We start from the raw sequence: 15,392 nt of genomic DNA on the forward strand, positions 1-15,392 counted from the left end.
AAAAGGAGCTGGGAGCAGGTGGGAGAAAAGACCTTTCTTGGCCTGAGACCCCGGAGAGCCACAGCCAGACCAGAGAACAGCAGACAATGCGAGGCTAGAGTGACAGGCTAACCTTGTCAAAGGCAGCTTCCAATGTCACTCATGCAACCCAAGGAAGACTATAAATACACAGCTAAGAAAAAGCATCCAACAAGAAAGTGGAATACAGCAGTGCCCCAGCATTCTGAGGCAGACACCTCAACAAACCACCCTACGCAGAAAGAGAGACAATGCAAACAAACTTGTTCTCATTAATATTTTAATGTTACATTTGCAGCATAAATAAAAAGGCACATTATATGTTTGGTAAGAACAGTGGCTGAAAGAACAAGTTGGTAAGTGCCAGTTTTTTAAATGCACATAGTTTATTTTAAAAATAGCAGAATACAAAGATGAAACGCCACAGCTCACCCAGGCCTGTGGTAACAAAAACACAGGGCCATGGGAACCACGGGGCAGGCAAAAATGCTAGCTTGTGAGGACCTGCTCACAGGAGCACTTCGGTGAATTATTGGTTGGCTTACCAGTGAGTAGAAGCATCTCTCCGCCTTTCTGCCTCCCCTTCACGTAGCTATCAAAAGGCAGAAGAACCTACACTAAAGTCTCTGTTGAGAAAGGGAGGGTTGGGAACCTCAGATCTGCATATATTTCAGGAAGTGACATGTCAACAACGTCATTGCATAACGAATGGCAGCCATTGAGGAGAAAAGAGCTGATATATGCCTATATATTTCTATATATATTCATAGATACATATTTCATTTTATGAGATACTAAACCACCTCTGTGGTTAAGCATTCAGGGATCTCTCTCCCCCAACCTCCTACCCTCAAATTTACTGATCGTAAAGCTCTCCATATAATATATCTATATTTGAAAACATAACAATTTTTTTAAAAAAATTTGGGCAGCTACTTGTGGGAAAGGAAGGCATTGCATGGGCTCCCGCACAGCGTGCAGTTTTGCAACAAGGGAAGTCTGTGTGAACATGGGGAGAGATGGAAAGGTTGCGGGGTCGCAGGGTGGAGCCCTTTGGGAAATCAGGAACAATCATACATGATATAAATGTCACTTTGGACAACTTCAGGACCAAGAGGACTTGGAGACAAAAAGGAAGGGGTATCTGAGCTGCCTCTCATCCACAGAGGCAGGATGCTAGGATGCTTGTTCACAGATTTCTCAGCTCAGTATCTTTCTCTCTCTCACTCTCCCAGCAACGTGAAGGAAGGTTACTAAACTAAGGAGAAGGAGAGGCGGAGAAGAAAGAGGGATCCAAGAGCAGGTAAGATGTGACTGCAAACATGTCACAATGAGCTTTGCTCTGAGGCAGGCTTAAAATGAAGGAAGGGGAAAAGAGACATGCTTTTATAGTTGTTGCAACTGGAGCTCAGCTGGCTGGACTCAAAACCTGAACTGTAGTTGAGCACAGGGCAAAATACAAGAGAGAAGTAAATGGGCCTCCCTCAATGAGCCTGAGTACCACTATCATGTTCTTCACCTCTCTGCTATGCCACCCTCCATGGGCTTCCTCCCAATATTGTTGTAGAAGTAGTTTCACTCCAAGCCAATCTAGCTCAGTTATGGAACCTGAACTGTTAAACATACATACTTCTTGTATACTTCAAGTATTGCCAGGTTTCCTAAGCCATCCTATTGCACTGCCGTTTCCCTTATCAATGTGCTTACTTCTTGTTCAGGTATAGAGGTGATCAAATTAAAATAGTGACTAGGAAGCATCTTTGTCCTGCACTTCTGAATGTAGGGCTATGCCTCTGTTAAAGAGATGGCTCTGGCTGTTTATAAAACTCTACAGCGTAACGCAAGGCTTGCAACAACAATGGAAACAGAGAGGCCACCGAAGAAGCTGCCTTTAACGCTGGTAAAAAGCCATTGGAAGGACCATAGGATCAATTATTCCTAAGACAGGACAACTGACATGATGAATCTGGGCTCCTCACCCTCAAAACTTTGATGTAGTCCAGACTTCCTCAGGCACTGGTGCAATTTCTGCAGCATCACTATCAAAAACAATGCAAGTCAGAACAGGGCATCAGGTTCAGGAAACCCTCTGCAATGGGCTTTCTCTCTCCATATTAAAAGTGCTTTCTGATACCCCTTCCCCGATACATCCATCAGAATAATTTTCCATACAGGTAGATCTATGGCTTTTTGTCAGAATGTGGTTCTTGCAAATAGAATCTATGATTAATCCTAGAATCCAGCCTCTAATTATAGGCTTATTTCAAAAGGAATTGAGATGACACATTCAGACAAATCCCCTCTTCTTATGTGGCCTTGGAAACTATCCGACAATGCAGTCTTGGAACGTAAACAAAGTTTCACCATAAACAGCCCTTCGCCTGTGCATGTATTTGCAAATGTGTATAATACAGGTACACACACCTCACTGAAAAATTAACCAAATATCAATAGACTGCAGCATAAAAGGTGTTTCATTTAGAACTAATTAGAAACTTCCATTAAAAGGAGCTAGCTAGGGCTTATGCTTCTTGCTCCTTCACTCGCTGCAGCTTGCCTCTTTCAGAGCACAAATAGGGAGAAATTTGATACCAATGGAAGGGTCTCCCAAGCATGCAGCAGTGACACCTAAAACAAGAATGTTGCTAAATCTGCTCCTCGGATGTCACTTTGCAGGTGGTTAGCAAATTATCAATGTTTACGAAAAAAATCCAAGGAAGGAGTGTTTGCCCAACTGAGTTTACTCTGCTTTCAGTGATCTTAAGATTCATAATAAAACAAGTCAGAGGCCCAATTCATATGTTCATACTGTACCCTGGTCGCCACTTGAAATGCAAACAATGTGGAGGTAGATCCACCAGGACATGACTGTTGTTCGAAATGGCTTTCCATGTACTTATGGCATTTCTCACCATGCCAATATACATTTCCCAATATGAGTTGGCCCTGGCATGATGAAAATACCCGACAATATAAAGGACAGCCTTTTTACACAAACTGCTTGCCGCCTGGCCCCACTTCCATGCTGTTGTGCTTCAAGCAGCAACCGCACCAGAAGTCGAGGGAGTAATGCTTCTAGCTCCATTCAAAAAGCAGAGTAATGTTGCATGTTCCAGAAGAAAAAAATGGAGGACGCGACATCAGTAGAAGAACTGGAGAGATGACCTTGAGAGTTGCCAATGGGTGATGGCAATTAGCTATTGAAGTCCAACGCATTTCAGGAAGCTCACATCTTTCATAGAACACCAATATAAAATGGTGCCTCTTGCGTTTTCTTGACTGACTGGCTTGCCTTAGCCAAGGGACTGTGTCACCACTATGGTGACATGGGATGGGCAAGGACGGAAGCAGTGGTTTACAGCCAAAATGCACTGGATTTCTGCACCGAATTTCAACAGTATGTTTCTTTCAAACATGCAAAGATGTCATCGGTATGCATAGGTAACCTGTGCAGATTTTAAAAATTAGATGCAGAGCTGAATTTGCTTGCTTGTTGCATGCACTTGTTTTCACTCAAGGAAAATCCCACCCCACGGCAAAATACCTTGTTTCACTCGGCTCTATGCAGCAGCACACAAGCCAGATGAAGCCAACGTACAAATGTGCAGCCCAATATATATTTTAAGAATGTTATTCTTGCCACAGCTCTAGCACAGTTGCCACATCTTGTTGATTCATCAGATTGCATTTTGAGCCTCTGGCCTAATTCACAAGTATAAACTCTACATAGGAACATGTATAGGAGGCAGAGTCAGAAGAATGAAAATGGGAATGGACTGCCATCAAGTCGATCACAAGTTATGGCGACCCTATGAACAGAGTTTTCATGGTAAGCGGTAATCAGAGGGGGTTTGCCATTGCCTCCCTCTGAGGCTAGTCCTCCCCAACTGGCTGGAGCCTGCTCAGCTTGCCACAGCTGCACAAACCAGCCCATTCCTCGTCCGCAACTGCCAGCTGGGGGGCAACTGGGCTCCTTGGGACTATGCTGCTTGCCCACGGCTGCACAGGTGGCAGGGGACGTAACCCCTGAGCCACTCACTGTGGGGGTGATCTTTAGCTGGCCCCTTACACCCAGGAGACACGAGCGGGGATTTGAACTCACAGACTCTGGCCTCCCAGCCAGGCTCTCCTCCCCACTGTGCTATACCAGCTGTTGTCGGAAGAATAATCCATCTGGTTTAGTACGGTCAACTCTCGCTGGGAGCGGCTCTCCAGGGTTTCAGAGGAGGGACATTCCCAGTCCTTCCTGGAGATGCCAGGGACTGAATTGTGGCCTTTTGCATGCAACACAGGTGCTCTGCCTCTGAGCTACGGCCCTTCTACCACGAGTTTACTTCTAGTTCTACACTCACAGGGCCATTAGAACATAAGTGCCATGATGGATCAGACCGAAGGCCCATCCAGTCCGGCATCTTGCTTCCCACAGCGGCCAAACAGCATTTACCACTTCTTATCTGCAGCATCCATTCATACATCCCTAGCTAGATTTTAGTCCTTAAGGACTAGCACATTTATTATGGCTTAAGCTTTCGTGGGCTAGGCCCAAATTTGCTAGTGCCTTTAAGGACTAGGGATGGGATCCACTGGTTGGTGCCAGATCGAAAGCACTCCACTGACCCAACAGGCTGCTATCAATTTGGGTTTGTTCTGTTTGCCAGCTGCTGCTTTTACTGACCCATTTTTCCCCGCATAAAAAAGAAAGACATTAGTAATGGTTTTATAAAGGAAATATTGATCTTTTGAAAGAAAATATTGCCATTTTAAAATGAAATATTGATAAATGAAAGGAAATACTGAAAAAATATTCTCAATATTGAGATTTTTAGAGGCACATTTTTTAAAAAACATGTTCTTGAAAATAACTGTAGAAAATCACTACATAAAACTCTGATAAATGATAGAGAATAAGCAAATTAATGGAAAATTTGGTTTCACATCTGAATTGGGTGAAATTCTAACACATCCCTATTAAGGACTTTTTGTTGTTCTAACCATATTTAAAACCTCTGCTTTTCTTTGGTGTACTGAGAAGGGTGGGTGGGGAGAAGAGGTGTGACTCCCCCCAACTAAAACTGGAAATGCCAGAAACAAGTCTAATGCAACCCTAAAGAACAGTGATAGGAGCACTTCCATTCATAATTTTAGTGCTAGAGTGAATGTAACCTTCTGCCAGTAGGAGCTGGGTCTGGAGTTTTCTTTTTCTAAAGCTTCAAGTCAACTTACATATGTATCAAAAGGTAAAAGTGGGTGTTTTCTTCCACCACCACCCTCATTCAGCTTGTACCTTTATTAGACCTCCATGCTTTTCACCCCACTATTAACATACTGAGGTCGCATCTACACCATGCATTTAAAGCACTTGGTTTCCCCCAAAGGATTCTGGGAACTGTAGTTTATTAAGAGTGCTGGAGCTCTGTGAAGAATAAACTACCGTTCCCAGGATTCTTTGGAGGAACCCATGACTGTTTGTGGCATAAATGTGCTTTAAATGCCATAGTGTGTGGATGTAACTTAAGAATCACAAAGGAGTGGGCAAGGGAAGAAGGAAAGGCACAGTGAACCAATTCAATGAAACTTGAGAAAAGTGTGCTAGCCTTGCCATAACTCAGCCTCTATACTATCTGGGGTACTTATGGAGGTTTTTGACTGAAAAACTGACAATTTCTGGCATGTGGATAGCAAGGGGGGGGGAAACAAACCATGAGGTGGGTGGGTGGAATCAGCAACCTATCAGCATCTCAGAATTAGCACTACCTATATCACCGAGATTCTAGACCAGAAGCCACAGCCAGGATTCTGGGGGACCTGGGGAAAGACCCTCTGGTGGGCATCCTTAAATGGTGAAGGGAAGCAGGCAGATGCTCTCAATTTGCACTGGTTGCCCCAGAAGACCGAAGCAGCCCAGTGACTTTCTACATGCTTTAGAGCTTACTATTTAATGTTGTTTTCAGTCTAAACCATGGAAAGAGCTGCCTGCAAATACCTGGATTCAATTTCTGCTCTTCTGAACATATCGTAAACACATCAGAGCTCAGAAGGAATAGCATTCCAAGCCATAATATATTATTTGAAAGAAATAAGCCAGAAAAGCAGAGCCGTTCCCCCCCAATGAAATGTAGATCATGCACGAGGGCCAACAATCACACATACAAGCCAAAACATTCCATGTCCTATCAAAAAAGGAAACAATTTTGTGGAAACGGCGGGCACACCTATACATTAGCAAACTAGATATGGCACTAAGCAGGGCCTGGAGTTTCTTCCAAGACACTGTGCAGAGTCTGCAATGCAAGAGGGCAACTCTTCCTTCTAACTGAGGGAAGGGATTTTGGCAAACAGTTGAGATGTGGGTGGGTGGTAAAAACTGAGGGAAGGGATTTTGGCAAACAGTTGAGATGTGGGTGGGTGGTAAAACAGGGTGGAGGTGTGATGGGAAAATATGACAGAAGGATTTATTGTTCAGATGGAACCAGAACCATCTGTTTGGATTTAGCCCTTTAAAAAAAAGTTCTCCATAGAAAAGAAAGGGAGCAAACATATTTTACCAGCCAGCTCAAGACTCTAAGTTGGGAAAAGTACCTTTCACTGAGAGAGAAAGTTTAACAACCCCAAAGGAATGGAAGACAAAACCAAAACTGAAGTAAACCATTGCCTCCAGCTAGAGGTATGGAAAGGAATATCCAAATGGATATTGATTCTCATCAGCAGGTTGTCTAGAGAATGCAAGCAAGAGGAAATCTAACAGTATTCATAGCAGGCAAATAAAAAGGAAAGCATTCGCTTTTGCAGTTGCCAGTCATCTTTCTTTCTTTTTTTTTTAAAAAAAATTGAATGCAAACATGTCTATTAAAACGAGGGCAAGAAAAGGGTTAGCAGCTAACACTTTAGAACAACTTTCAAAATGCATCAGCTGTGGCCTGACCTCAACACACGCCATGTGCACTAGCAAGTAAGGTTAACGGTGGGGAGTAACTCCCCATTATGCTGGTATGTCACAAGCCCCACTGTTTTACTGCTACTATGTATAACAACAACAACTGGGTGTTGGAGGCAGGCAACCTAGTTAGGGACAAGCAAGTCTGAGGTTCTAAAATCTCTCTTCCTTTTTATATTTTGCAGCAGGGAAATGGTAATTTCCCCAAAACCCTATATAGCTGGTGTACATCTCTCAACATAAGCCCAGAGCCTAGCGACATACAATGCACTGATTTCCGTTTTCTATTAGCATGGGAGAACAGATCGGAGGAGGATTCAGCAGGAGAATGGCAAGAAGCCAAAGCTGTTGAGGGGAGTACCACCCACTGAACAATAGGCTGCTCAGTACCACAGACAGGGCTGTGTTAGGCTAGGTTGCAATCTAAGTATTTGTCCTAATGGAGGGCAGGCCTCGACTACCAGAAGAGTTAGGAAAGTAATATTCTTGGTTTAGAGATAATGGACAGTTCTTCCTACAGAGGAGTAGAAAAATGCCCTTCATCTCTACCATGGGGAGGATGAGGAAGGTACGCTGAGGTTTGTGGAGCACAACAGTCAGCCTTCGGTCAGATGAATTTCCTATACAGGCCAACTCTGGCAAAGAATTGCTTCTGCAAGCTTCTTCATACTGAACTCATGTGGAGATCCAACTGTAGAGCAAGGCTCAAATTAAATATCTGGATCTTCTAAGCTGAGAAGAACATGCCTAGGCTGCACTTAAAGAGCCACTGATTTAAAACACTAGAAGTAGAATGGGATATTGGTTTTCCATAGAGGGTTGTGCACAAATGGTATGTTCACCTTTTTGAAAGAAGAATGCTCCAAGAACGTCTCTTTAAGCAGCAGCTAGAGATATCCAAGGTCCACTGGAGCCATCTAGTCTGTTGCTAATATTTTAAAAGGAAATATTGAGACAAGTATGTCTTGGAGATGCTGGAAAGCAGGAGTGGGGTGTCTCCAGATGTTGTTGGGACTTCATCAGCCCCAGTCTGTGTGGCTAATGATCAGGGTGATAAGACTTGGCATCCAGCAGCTTCTGGAGGGCCACAGATTCCTCACGCCTACCCCAATTTTCTGCGAGATGATCCACTAGATTTCTGATGCATCCTGTAGTGGCAGCAACTCAGAGGTAAATGCCACACAGGCCAGGATCTAAAGAACTATGGTCTACTTCTCCGGAATCTAGAGGAACTTTAAAAAAGTGTTTGTCTCAAACAGCACATCTTCTCTCTCTCCCTCCCCTGCCCCAAATACCATGTAACAAACAACAGAGAAATGTTTCAAAAACAGTTTGCAATATGCTGGGAGGGGGCAACCCTTCAAAGAACATGTCTCTTGTGATGGGCTTCTGCACTTCTTTGGATCCTAGGCATAACCTAACAATTGCCTTTTGTGGACATTTTTGTAGAGATGTCCCTTGCATAACGAACAATCCAACTGAGCCAACTTTCCCATTTAGTTTATTTGAAATGGTGACAGGTTTTATCACCAATCAGAGCTCAATTTTCATGTCAAGATTCACCACCACATGATACAGTCCTCCTAGGACTGTACTACTTCAGAATTTAGAGACGGGAGCATCGATATGATTCCCCCCCACATACACATCATGTATGTAAAACACTAGCACATCAAAGAGGAGGCTAGAATACTTCTTTGAACTTGCTAGCTTTGCTGCAAAACAGGGAATTTTGATGAAGGAGAGCCTTCATCATGCCCCCCTCACAATGCTATTTTCATTTTGGAATAGTACAATCCTATTAGAGCTGTAGCACATGCCTCTTCTAAATGCAACTTGTGAATATGGACAACATTCCTGACATCTGTAGTAATCTTCCCTGCGACAACCAGAAAATAACCTGTATCAGAAGAAAATTAGATTGCTTGTACATGAATATGTAGATGAGCTGTGACACTCCACCTTACCATACATAGCCAATTTGTCCCTCACTGCACCTACATTTCCCCCTGTGCTAGGGCTGCTGGCTAGAGCTATTCCATGCTTAGCTCAAGGGAACCACATTTAGAAGTTGACTTACACTTCCATAGAGTAAACGTATCTGCTAACCTCTTGGTCTAGTAACTGAGGGTGCTGCAAGATGGATCCTTTGGCACCAGATCCTTGCCATAACTCCAATTTATTGATTGTCTGAGTTGCAGGAATGAACTCAGTGTTTTCCAACAAGTTATGCTAATTAGCAGCTGGGTTTAGAGGAGCAGGAGATACAGTGAAAGGTGTCTCTCGTGGAGAACGCAGCTGACCAAGGTCTCCCTGCACTAGCAAATGCCATGAACAGGGATGTACATTACACACACCTGCAGTGGCATGGGTGCTGCTTCCCCTTGGTGTTAGATTTCACATTGTTGTGGTGTGTGTATGTGTGTGAATACTGGAACAATGAATGCAGAGCAAGTTGTGTAGGTCTTCAATGCTCTTCCCTCTCAGCAGGGCGACAACTGGTAGGCAGAGGCCCATGCAACTGGTTCTACCCTCATGGTCGATTCATTCCCACATTCCCTGGCAGCACACAGAAAGGAAAAAGGCTCCCACACTGCAGCAGGGCCAGAGGAAAGGGAGGGCTACAAGGCAGCAAACAAAAAAACACACGAGAAATTACTTCCTTCAAACAAATTTCAGAAATAGTGATTTTTTAAAAATACTTTTGCTCTTAGAGTCTATTTCAACTAGACACTGTGCATATGGTTTTTAAGAATTTAGCAGATACCAAATGACAGGTGGAGGGTTTGTAACATTCCCCCAAACACATTTCCTCCATCCACAAGAGCTGGAAACTGTAATGGAAACAACAGCCGAGTTTCTCCAAAGTTGCAGCTACAGCTCATGGGGTCCGTAATAGTGCCCTGGGGGCTGATATGTAGCTTAATCCTGTTCTTACACACTATGGGGACATGCAAGATTTTCGACGAGGTAAATACCGCAAATACATAATGGGCCCTACTCAATACGTCAGTTTTGCCTCCCTTCCTTCTGTCCCCCAACCCCCACCACTTCATGACAGAGACATGAAGAACAGTATTAGTCATTATCCTCGCCCTCTTTTTGCTGATCAGCTCCAGCTTTACACTTGCTGCCATTTCCCCACTACATGTAGTATTAGAGGTCCAGCACATGTGCTCCTGGGCTGCCAGATACCCTTTCTCAGCATAGGAAATTTGATTTCTGTCATATCCATGTGTTAAGCTATTAATACACTGCATTCATGGAGCTGGGCTGCGTTCATCCTGTTTCAAACGGACTGGCAGGATATTATACTTGACACATGCCATTATAAAAAGTCGGAGCATTAGTGAATCTGGAAATTTAGTTAGAAACATTGTTACAAGGATAAAGATTTGAGCCTATAGCTTCTTCATTCCTTAGCAGACAGCATGTGGACCGTTCCAGGCCCAACAAGCCACCACAATGGCATCTATGAAGTTTCCCTTTCCTTCAGATTACTGTTGCGCCTGTTCCCGCTATTTATGACGGCTGTTTTTTAAAATCCACTCTTGGTCATTGTATTACCTTATGATTCTGCACATTTATGTGCAAACTGCAAGGTTATATGTAAAGAAACGTGGCAGCTGGGAACTAGAGGTGTGACAGCCACTGGTAATAACAGGATGGGGCAGAGATGATGAACCCGTGAATGGCAGGCAGGCAGGCAGGGCCAGGCCTACACCACGGTATCTTTCACACTGCTCTGGAGCAGCTTTCCCCAATCTTGGGTCCCCACATGTTATTGGAATATAGCTCTCATTATCCCTGACCACTGGTCATGCTGGCTGGGGATGACAGAGGTTGTAGTCCAGCAACATCTGGGGACCCAGGGTTGCAGAGGGCTGCTCTAGATCAATGTTTAAGATGACTTTCTACTGAACATTCAAATGGATGCTGATTAGGAGACAGGTCATACTATAGGGACATAGAGCATGTGCTTGACATGCACAGGGCCCGCAGATTCAATCCTCAAGATTTCCAGCTAAAGCACTGTTCTTCAGCCTTGGGTCCCCAGATATGGTTGGACTGCGACTCCCATCAACCCCTAGGCAGCTTAGCCAATGGTCAACGATGATGGGAGTTGTAATCCAACAACATCTGGGGACATGTGAAGAACAGTGAGCTCAAGGGATCACAGGAAGCAGGGCGGAGGGAAGCATCTCTGCCCAAGGCCTTGGACAACTACCACCAGCCTGAGTAGTGAGTTACTAGAGTCAGCTTCATATGTTATCTTCCACAATACTGTGGTGGCTGTTATTATGATTTGGTACCAATTCAGATTTCTGATTCAACCCTGCCCTGGATCCCTTTTCTCCTGGAAAATGGGACCAACTTCAATACCTTACCTTCCAACCCTTTCTGGCATTCATTCCACTATAAAAAGGATTGAGATTTTTTTTTAAATGAAAACACAGCATTGTTGGGCTTTGAAAGATGCAAAAAAAAAAAAAAAGTTTCAATCTGTCCTCTAGCCAGCAAGCCTCCTTTTTTGTTCTATTATCCTTAGAGGATCCTGGCTGCTGCACCTGCTGTGTCTTGTTTTCAGAGCTGTCACTAAGGAAACAGATACCCTATTGGGACAAGTGATATTCAAAGCACTTTCCTATGTGCATATTCAACATATTAAATAAAGGGGAGGGGAAGAAAAGACAAGTTACCGGATGTCTGACCTGCTTGCTAAAAAGAAGTCTGCAGACATTCAGAACAAGTTTCTTGCTGATTTTAAACAAAGGAGGAAGGAAAAGGAACCAAGAGGAGAAAGGAAAAAGAAAAGGTCACAGTAGAATAGACTAGAACCAAGATTTTGCTAAGGCAAGGAAATGGGGTAAAAAAACATGATTTTGAGGCCCTGAGAAGCTAGAAAGACAAGAGAGCTCACTCACCCCAGAACATCTGCACAAGTCCTGACGTATGTGCATTGTCCAATTGATACCAAGACTCCTGAATACGTTTATACTATATATTCTAATGAGTGAATTGGCCAAAATTGGGACTTAAAAAGTCAGTAATTATGAACCTCATAATGTTTGGCAGCTTGGAGTACAGAGCCCTTTAAAAAGAAAAGAATGCTTCATTAAAAAAAAAAAGATTTCAGAAGATGAAATTGAGGAAATGTTGGCATTGTATGGGCTTGCATGCTAATAGCCTCAACATAACCATCACATCTCTTCTTCCTCCTCGTTTTGAGATTCAGGCTAAATATTGACAATTGCCCAGCTAGCAAGAGGTCAAGGTCAATTTGAGGAAAAGATTTGTGCACACAGACACACGTTTTGGCAATAAGCAGAGGCAACAGGAAGAAAACCATTCCAAGTGCCTTTAAAATGCCAAGGTTTTTAGTTTTTAAATATACCTTCTGACACTGGTATTCTAGGAGTCTTGCACTGAAAAGGGTGGCTAGGAGAAGTAGTAGTGGGTGTATCATTACTCAAAGCAGGCAGGGGCATTCAAAAGAGAAAGAAAAGAGGGCAGGCAGGTTGGAATGCTAATCCAAACCTCTTGCCCTTGAAATAGACAGTCCATGATTTAAGGTCACAGCCTTGGTAAGTTCACTGGGTTAAATGCAAGACTATCCTTTGAAATGCACAGGGTTCAAAGGGGTTTTGAAATCTTTCAAATATGTGACTTATGGAGAAACGTTCTTTTCCCAGCAGGGCAACTCCTACATCATCCCGGCTCAGCTTTGTATGAGCCAGCCACTGCAGCAGGTGCCTAGCTAAGGCTGACACACTTAGGGCTTATGTAGAGGGTGGAGCATTTTCTGCAGACACACAGATATCCTAATTGTTTAATTTCATTCTACGTCTGCTAGATGTAGGAAGGGGCTAGGAGGTGCACAAAGTGCTAAAGCTCTGCCTTCTGATCAGTGGAAGTACTACCTATTCCTCCTTCCTAGCAAATGAAACACCAGGTACTTCCTATCATGCTTTGATAATTACCTCCACAGCCAAAATGGGCTAGAAACTGTACCAGATAAAAAGGTGAGTGATAATGCGCTCATCCCTGATAATGCGTGTAGCTACAGACTATGCAATTTGAGATGCACATAATAGGCTTTCCATTTCCACTCCAGCAACTGCAAACACCCATCAATCACAGCAGCTATGAGTGAAGTTGCTTACTTGCTTCACAAAACAGTTGGGAATGGGGTTGGGGGAGGGAGATCAAACCTACAAAAGTTATGGAGCTTACCACCTTCAGAGCCTTGAGCTTGAGTCCTGTGTGAAAGTGCAGATCTGAAAGCCAGTTACAGCTGCGATGGATACACCAGAGGTGTCTGAAAGCAATGATGCTATTTTTTAAAAAACGGGCAGCCCCAGCAAAATGTCACAGCCTCTCCCAAGAGCTGTTTTCCTTTGCAAAAGCAGCCGACTCAAGGAAGCACCATGAGTAACCAAGCTAAGGGAGGCTTAGTGTTAGTGGAACTTATACCTGAACATTAACCATTTAAGACCACACTGAGCAAAGCTACATGGACTGTTGATTCTAGACGATGACTGGTTGTCTCTAAGGGATGATGAAGTTGCTCATTCTGAAGCCATCCTTTAGAAATGTGATGGTCATATGTCAACTACTTTGGGCCAGGATCTGAATGAGATATACTTAGTTAGAAGCTCCATAGCTGCCCTTAACTCACTTTAAGAAAAAACAAAACAAAAACTGTATCCACCCCAAATTGATCAAGGGGCTTAGTTATGATCAGTCTCTCCGGCTGCAAGTTCTTATTGGTTAGTTCTATGTCACACGATTTGTGACATCATCTGCCAGCAGACTGGGATTGGGGAGCCATAATGACGTGCGACTGCATGGGCACGTTCAGTTCTGTCCTTTGGCTTGCCATCTGAGTGAGGACTGAAGTGGCGACAGCTTCAGCTGCAGAGCGGACATTCAGCCCATTGGGAGAGGCCGTCACAGAACTGTGCTGGATGACAGGAGCTGGGGAACCTGTAGGCTCAGAACTCTCCTTGGGGCTTTCTGGTTTTTCAAAAAAAGAGAAAAAAAGACAGACAGAAAGAGAAATGTTATTAGAAATGTTGTCTCCATCACATGCTAGTGTTTGTAGAAGTCTATAGGTCTAGATTCTAATACAAAATACACCTGGCAATCATTTTGCCCCCTCCTATAGGTGTTACTGTACGCTGTTTTAGGTAGACACCCCCTCATGATGCGATTTTTTTCTCTCAGAAAATTCCTTGTATAAAAATAAACCAGTAATTCCAGCTACTGAACACTACCACCACACTTTGGTGTTGCCTATGTAATTCATCCAGTTCAGGTTTCTAAAGAAACTTCTAGCAAATCAGATGAGAAGATGGCACAATCCACACCATGCATCACGTGTCTCTAGTCCACCTTCTGGAGATTTTCCAAAGCAAAACCAACATGGTTTATCCTCCCCTGATGTGATCTAGGCGAATCATGAAGTGGATTAATTGTCCAGTTCAGAATCCACAATTTGGGGGATTCCATTATGAAGTAGTCTGAGAGTTGTGCACTGGCTCTGCCCCCCCCCATTTTCCTTTCAAAATTCTAAAATAGGATATTCAACTCCTGCAGCTTGAACAGCATTAACGTGGGGCTCCTTGCGATAGAACATGATGCTATTTGGCTCATCTCAGTGGAACTGTTTAAAATAAAACCATGGCTGCCCCCGTACTTTATTTTAGAACTTTAAAGGGGAAAAAAATGGGGCAGGGAGAATGGAGGCAGTGTGCAAGCCTTAGACCCCGTTATAAGTACTTTAAGTGTGCATTTCTGGGTGAATTTTTTAAAGATTTTCCATTAAAGATCCACCTGGAAACAGGACAGACCTAGTCCCATCCACTATAAGAACCAGGATGGACCAGACTTTAATCAGTCCATCCATCCACCCCTAGTACAGGGCATGGTGAATTTCAAGCACTGTGCCCTTTGACCTAGATGCCTTCTAGCTTCTTTCAGCAGAAGCTAAATGTGGATACTTCACAATCTTGGAAACTACTTCACAGTTTCCATCACAATGTCCACCCCCTCCACTTTTTCAAGAATCAGCAACAAAATTATGACAGCATATATTGTTTCCTGGGCCAATTCAAGGTGTTCACGCTAGTGTTTAAAGCCCTAAACAACTTAGGTTCCAAATATCAGAAAGACCACCTCCTTCCCTACAGATCCCCTTGGGTGTTGAGATCAGTAGAGAGGCCCTTTTGGTAGTTCTACCACCCTCAGAAGTTTGGAGAAGGTGGCCCCGGAGAGGGCATTCTATGTGGCGGCCCCTAAGCTGTGGAACTCCCTCCCCACCGAAATATGTCTGGCAACTTCATTGTACAACTTTTGGCAAATGCTGAAGATGCACCTCCTTATCTTGGCCTTTGACATCTTAGATATATTTATATTAGTTCCCCCCCCCTTCTTGTAA

At 43.7% G+C, this 15,392-nt stretch overlaps 1 protein-coding gene across 6 annotated transcripts in view; it reads right to left on the reverse strand.

The window, feature by feature from the left end:
- Positions 1-289: 289 nt before the first annotated feature.
- LOC133379552 (cyclic AMP-dependent transcription factor ATF-7) overlaps positions 290-15,392 on the reverse strand; it is a 149,719-nt gene continuing 134,616 nt past the window's right edge. For all 6 annotated transcript variants that reach the window (XM_061615077.1, XM_061615075.1, XM_061615076.1 and 3 more), the window contains one exon: positions 290-13,969. In XM_061615077.1, coding sequence (XP_061471061.1) covers positions 13,752-13,969 — 218 coding nt within the window. In that variant the 3' untranslated portion in view covers positions 290-13,751. The remainder of the gene's footprint in view (positions 13,970-15,392) is intronic.

This window comes from Rhineura floridana, chromosome 3 (genome assembly GCF_030035675.1).
Source record: "Rhineura floridana isolate rRhiFlo1 chromosome 3, rRhiFlo1.hap2, whole genome shotgun sequence".
Classification (NCBI taxonomy): Eukaryota; Metazoa; Chordata; class Lepidosauria; order Squamata; family Rhineuridae; genus Rhineura; species Rhineura floridana.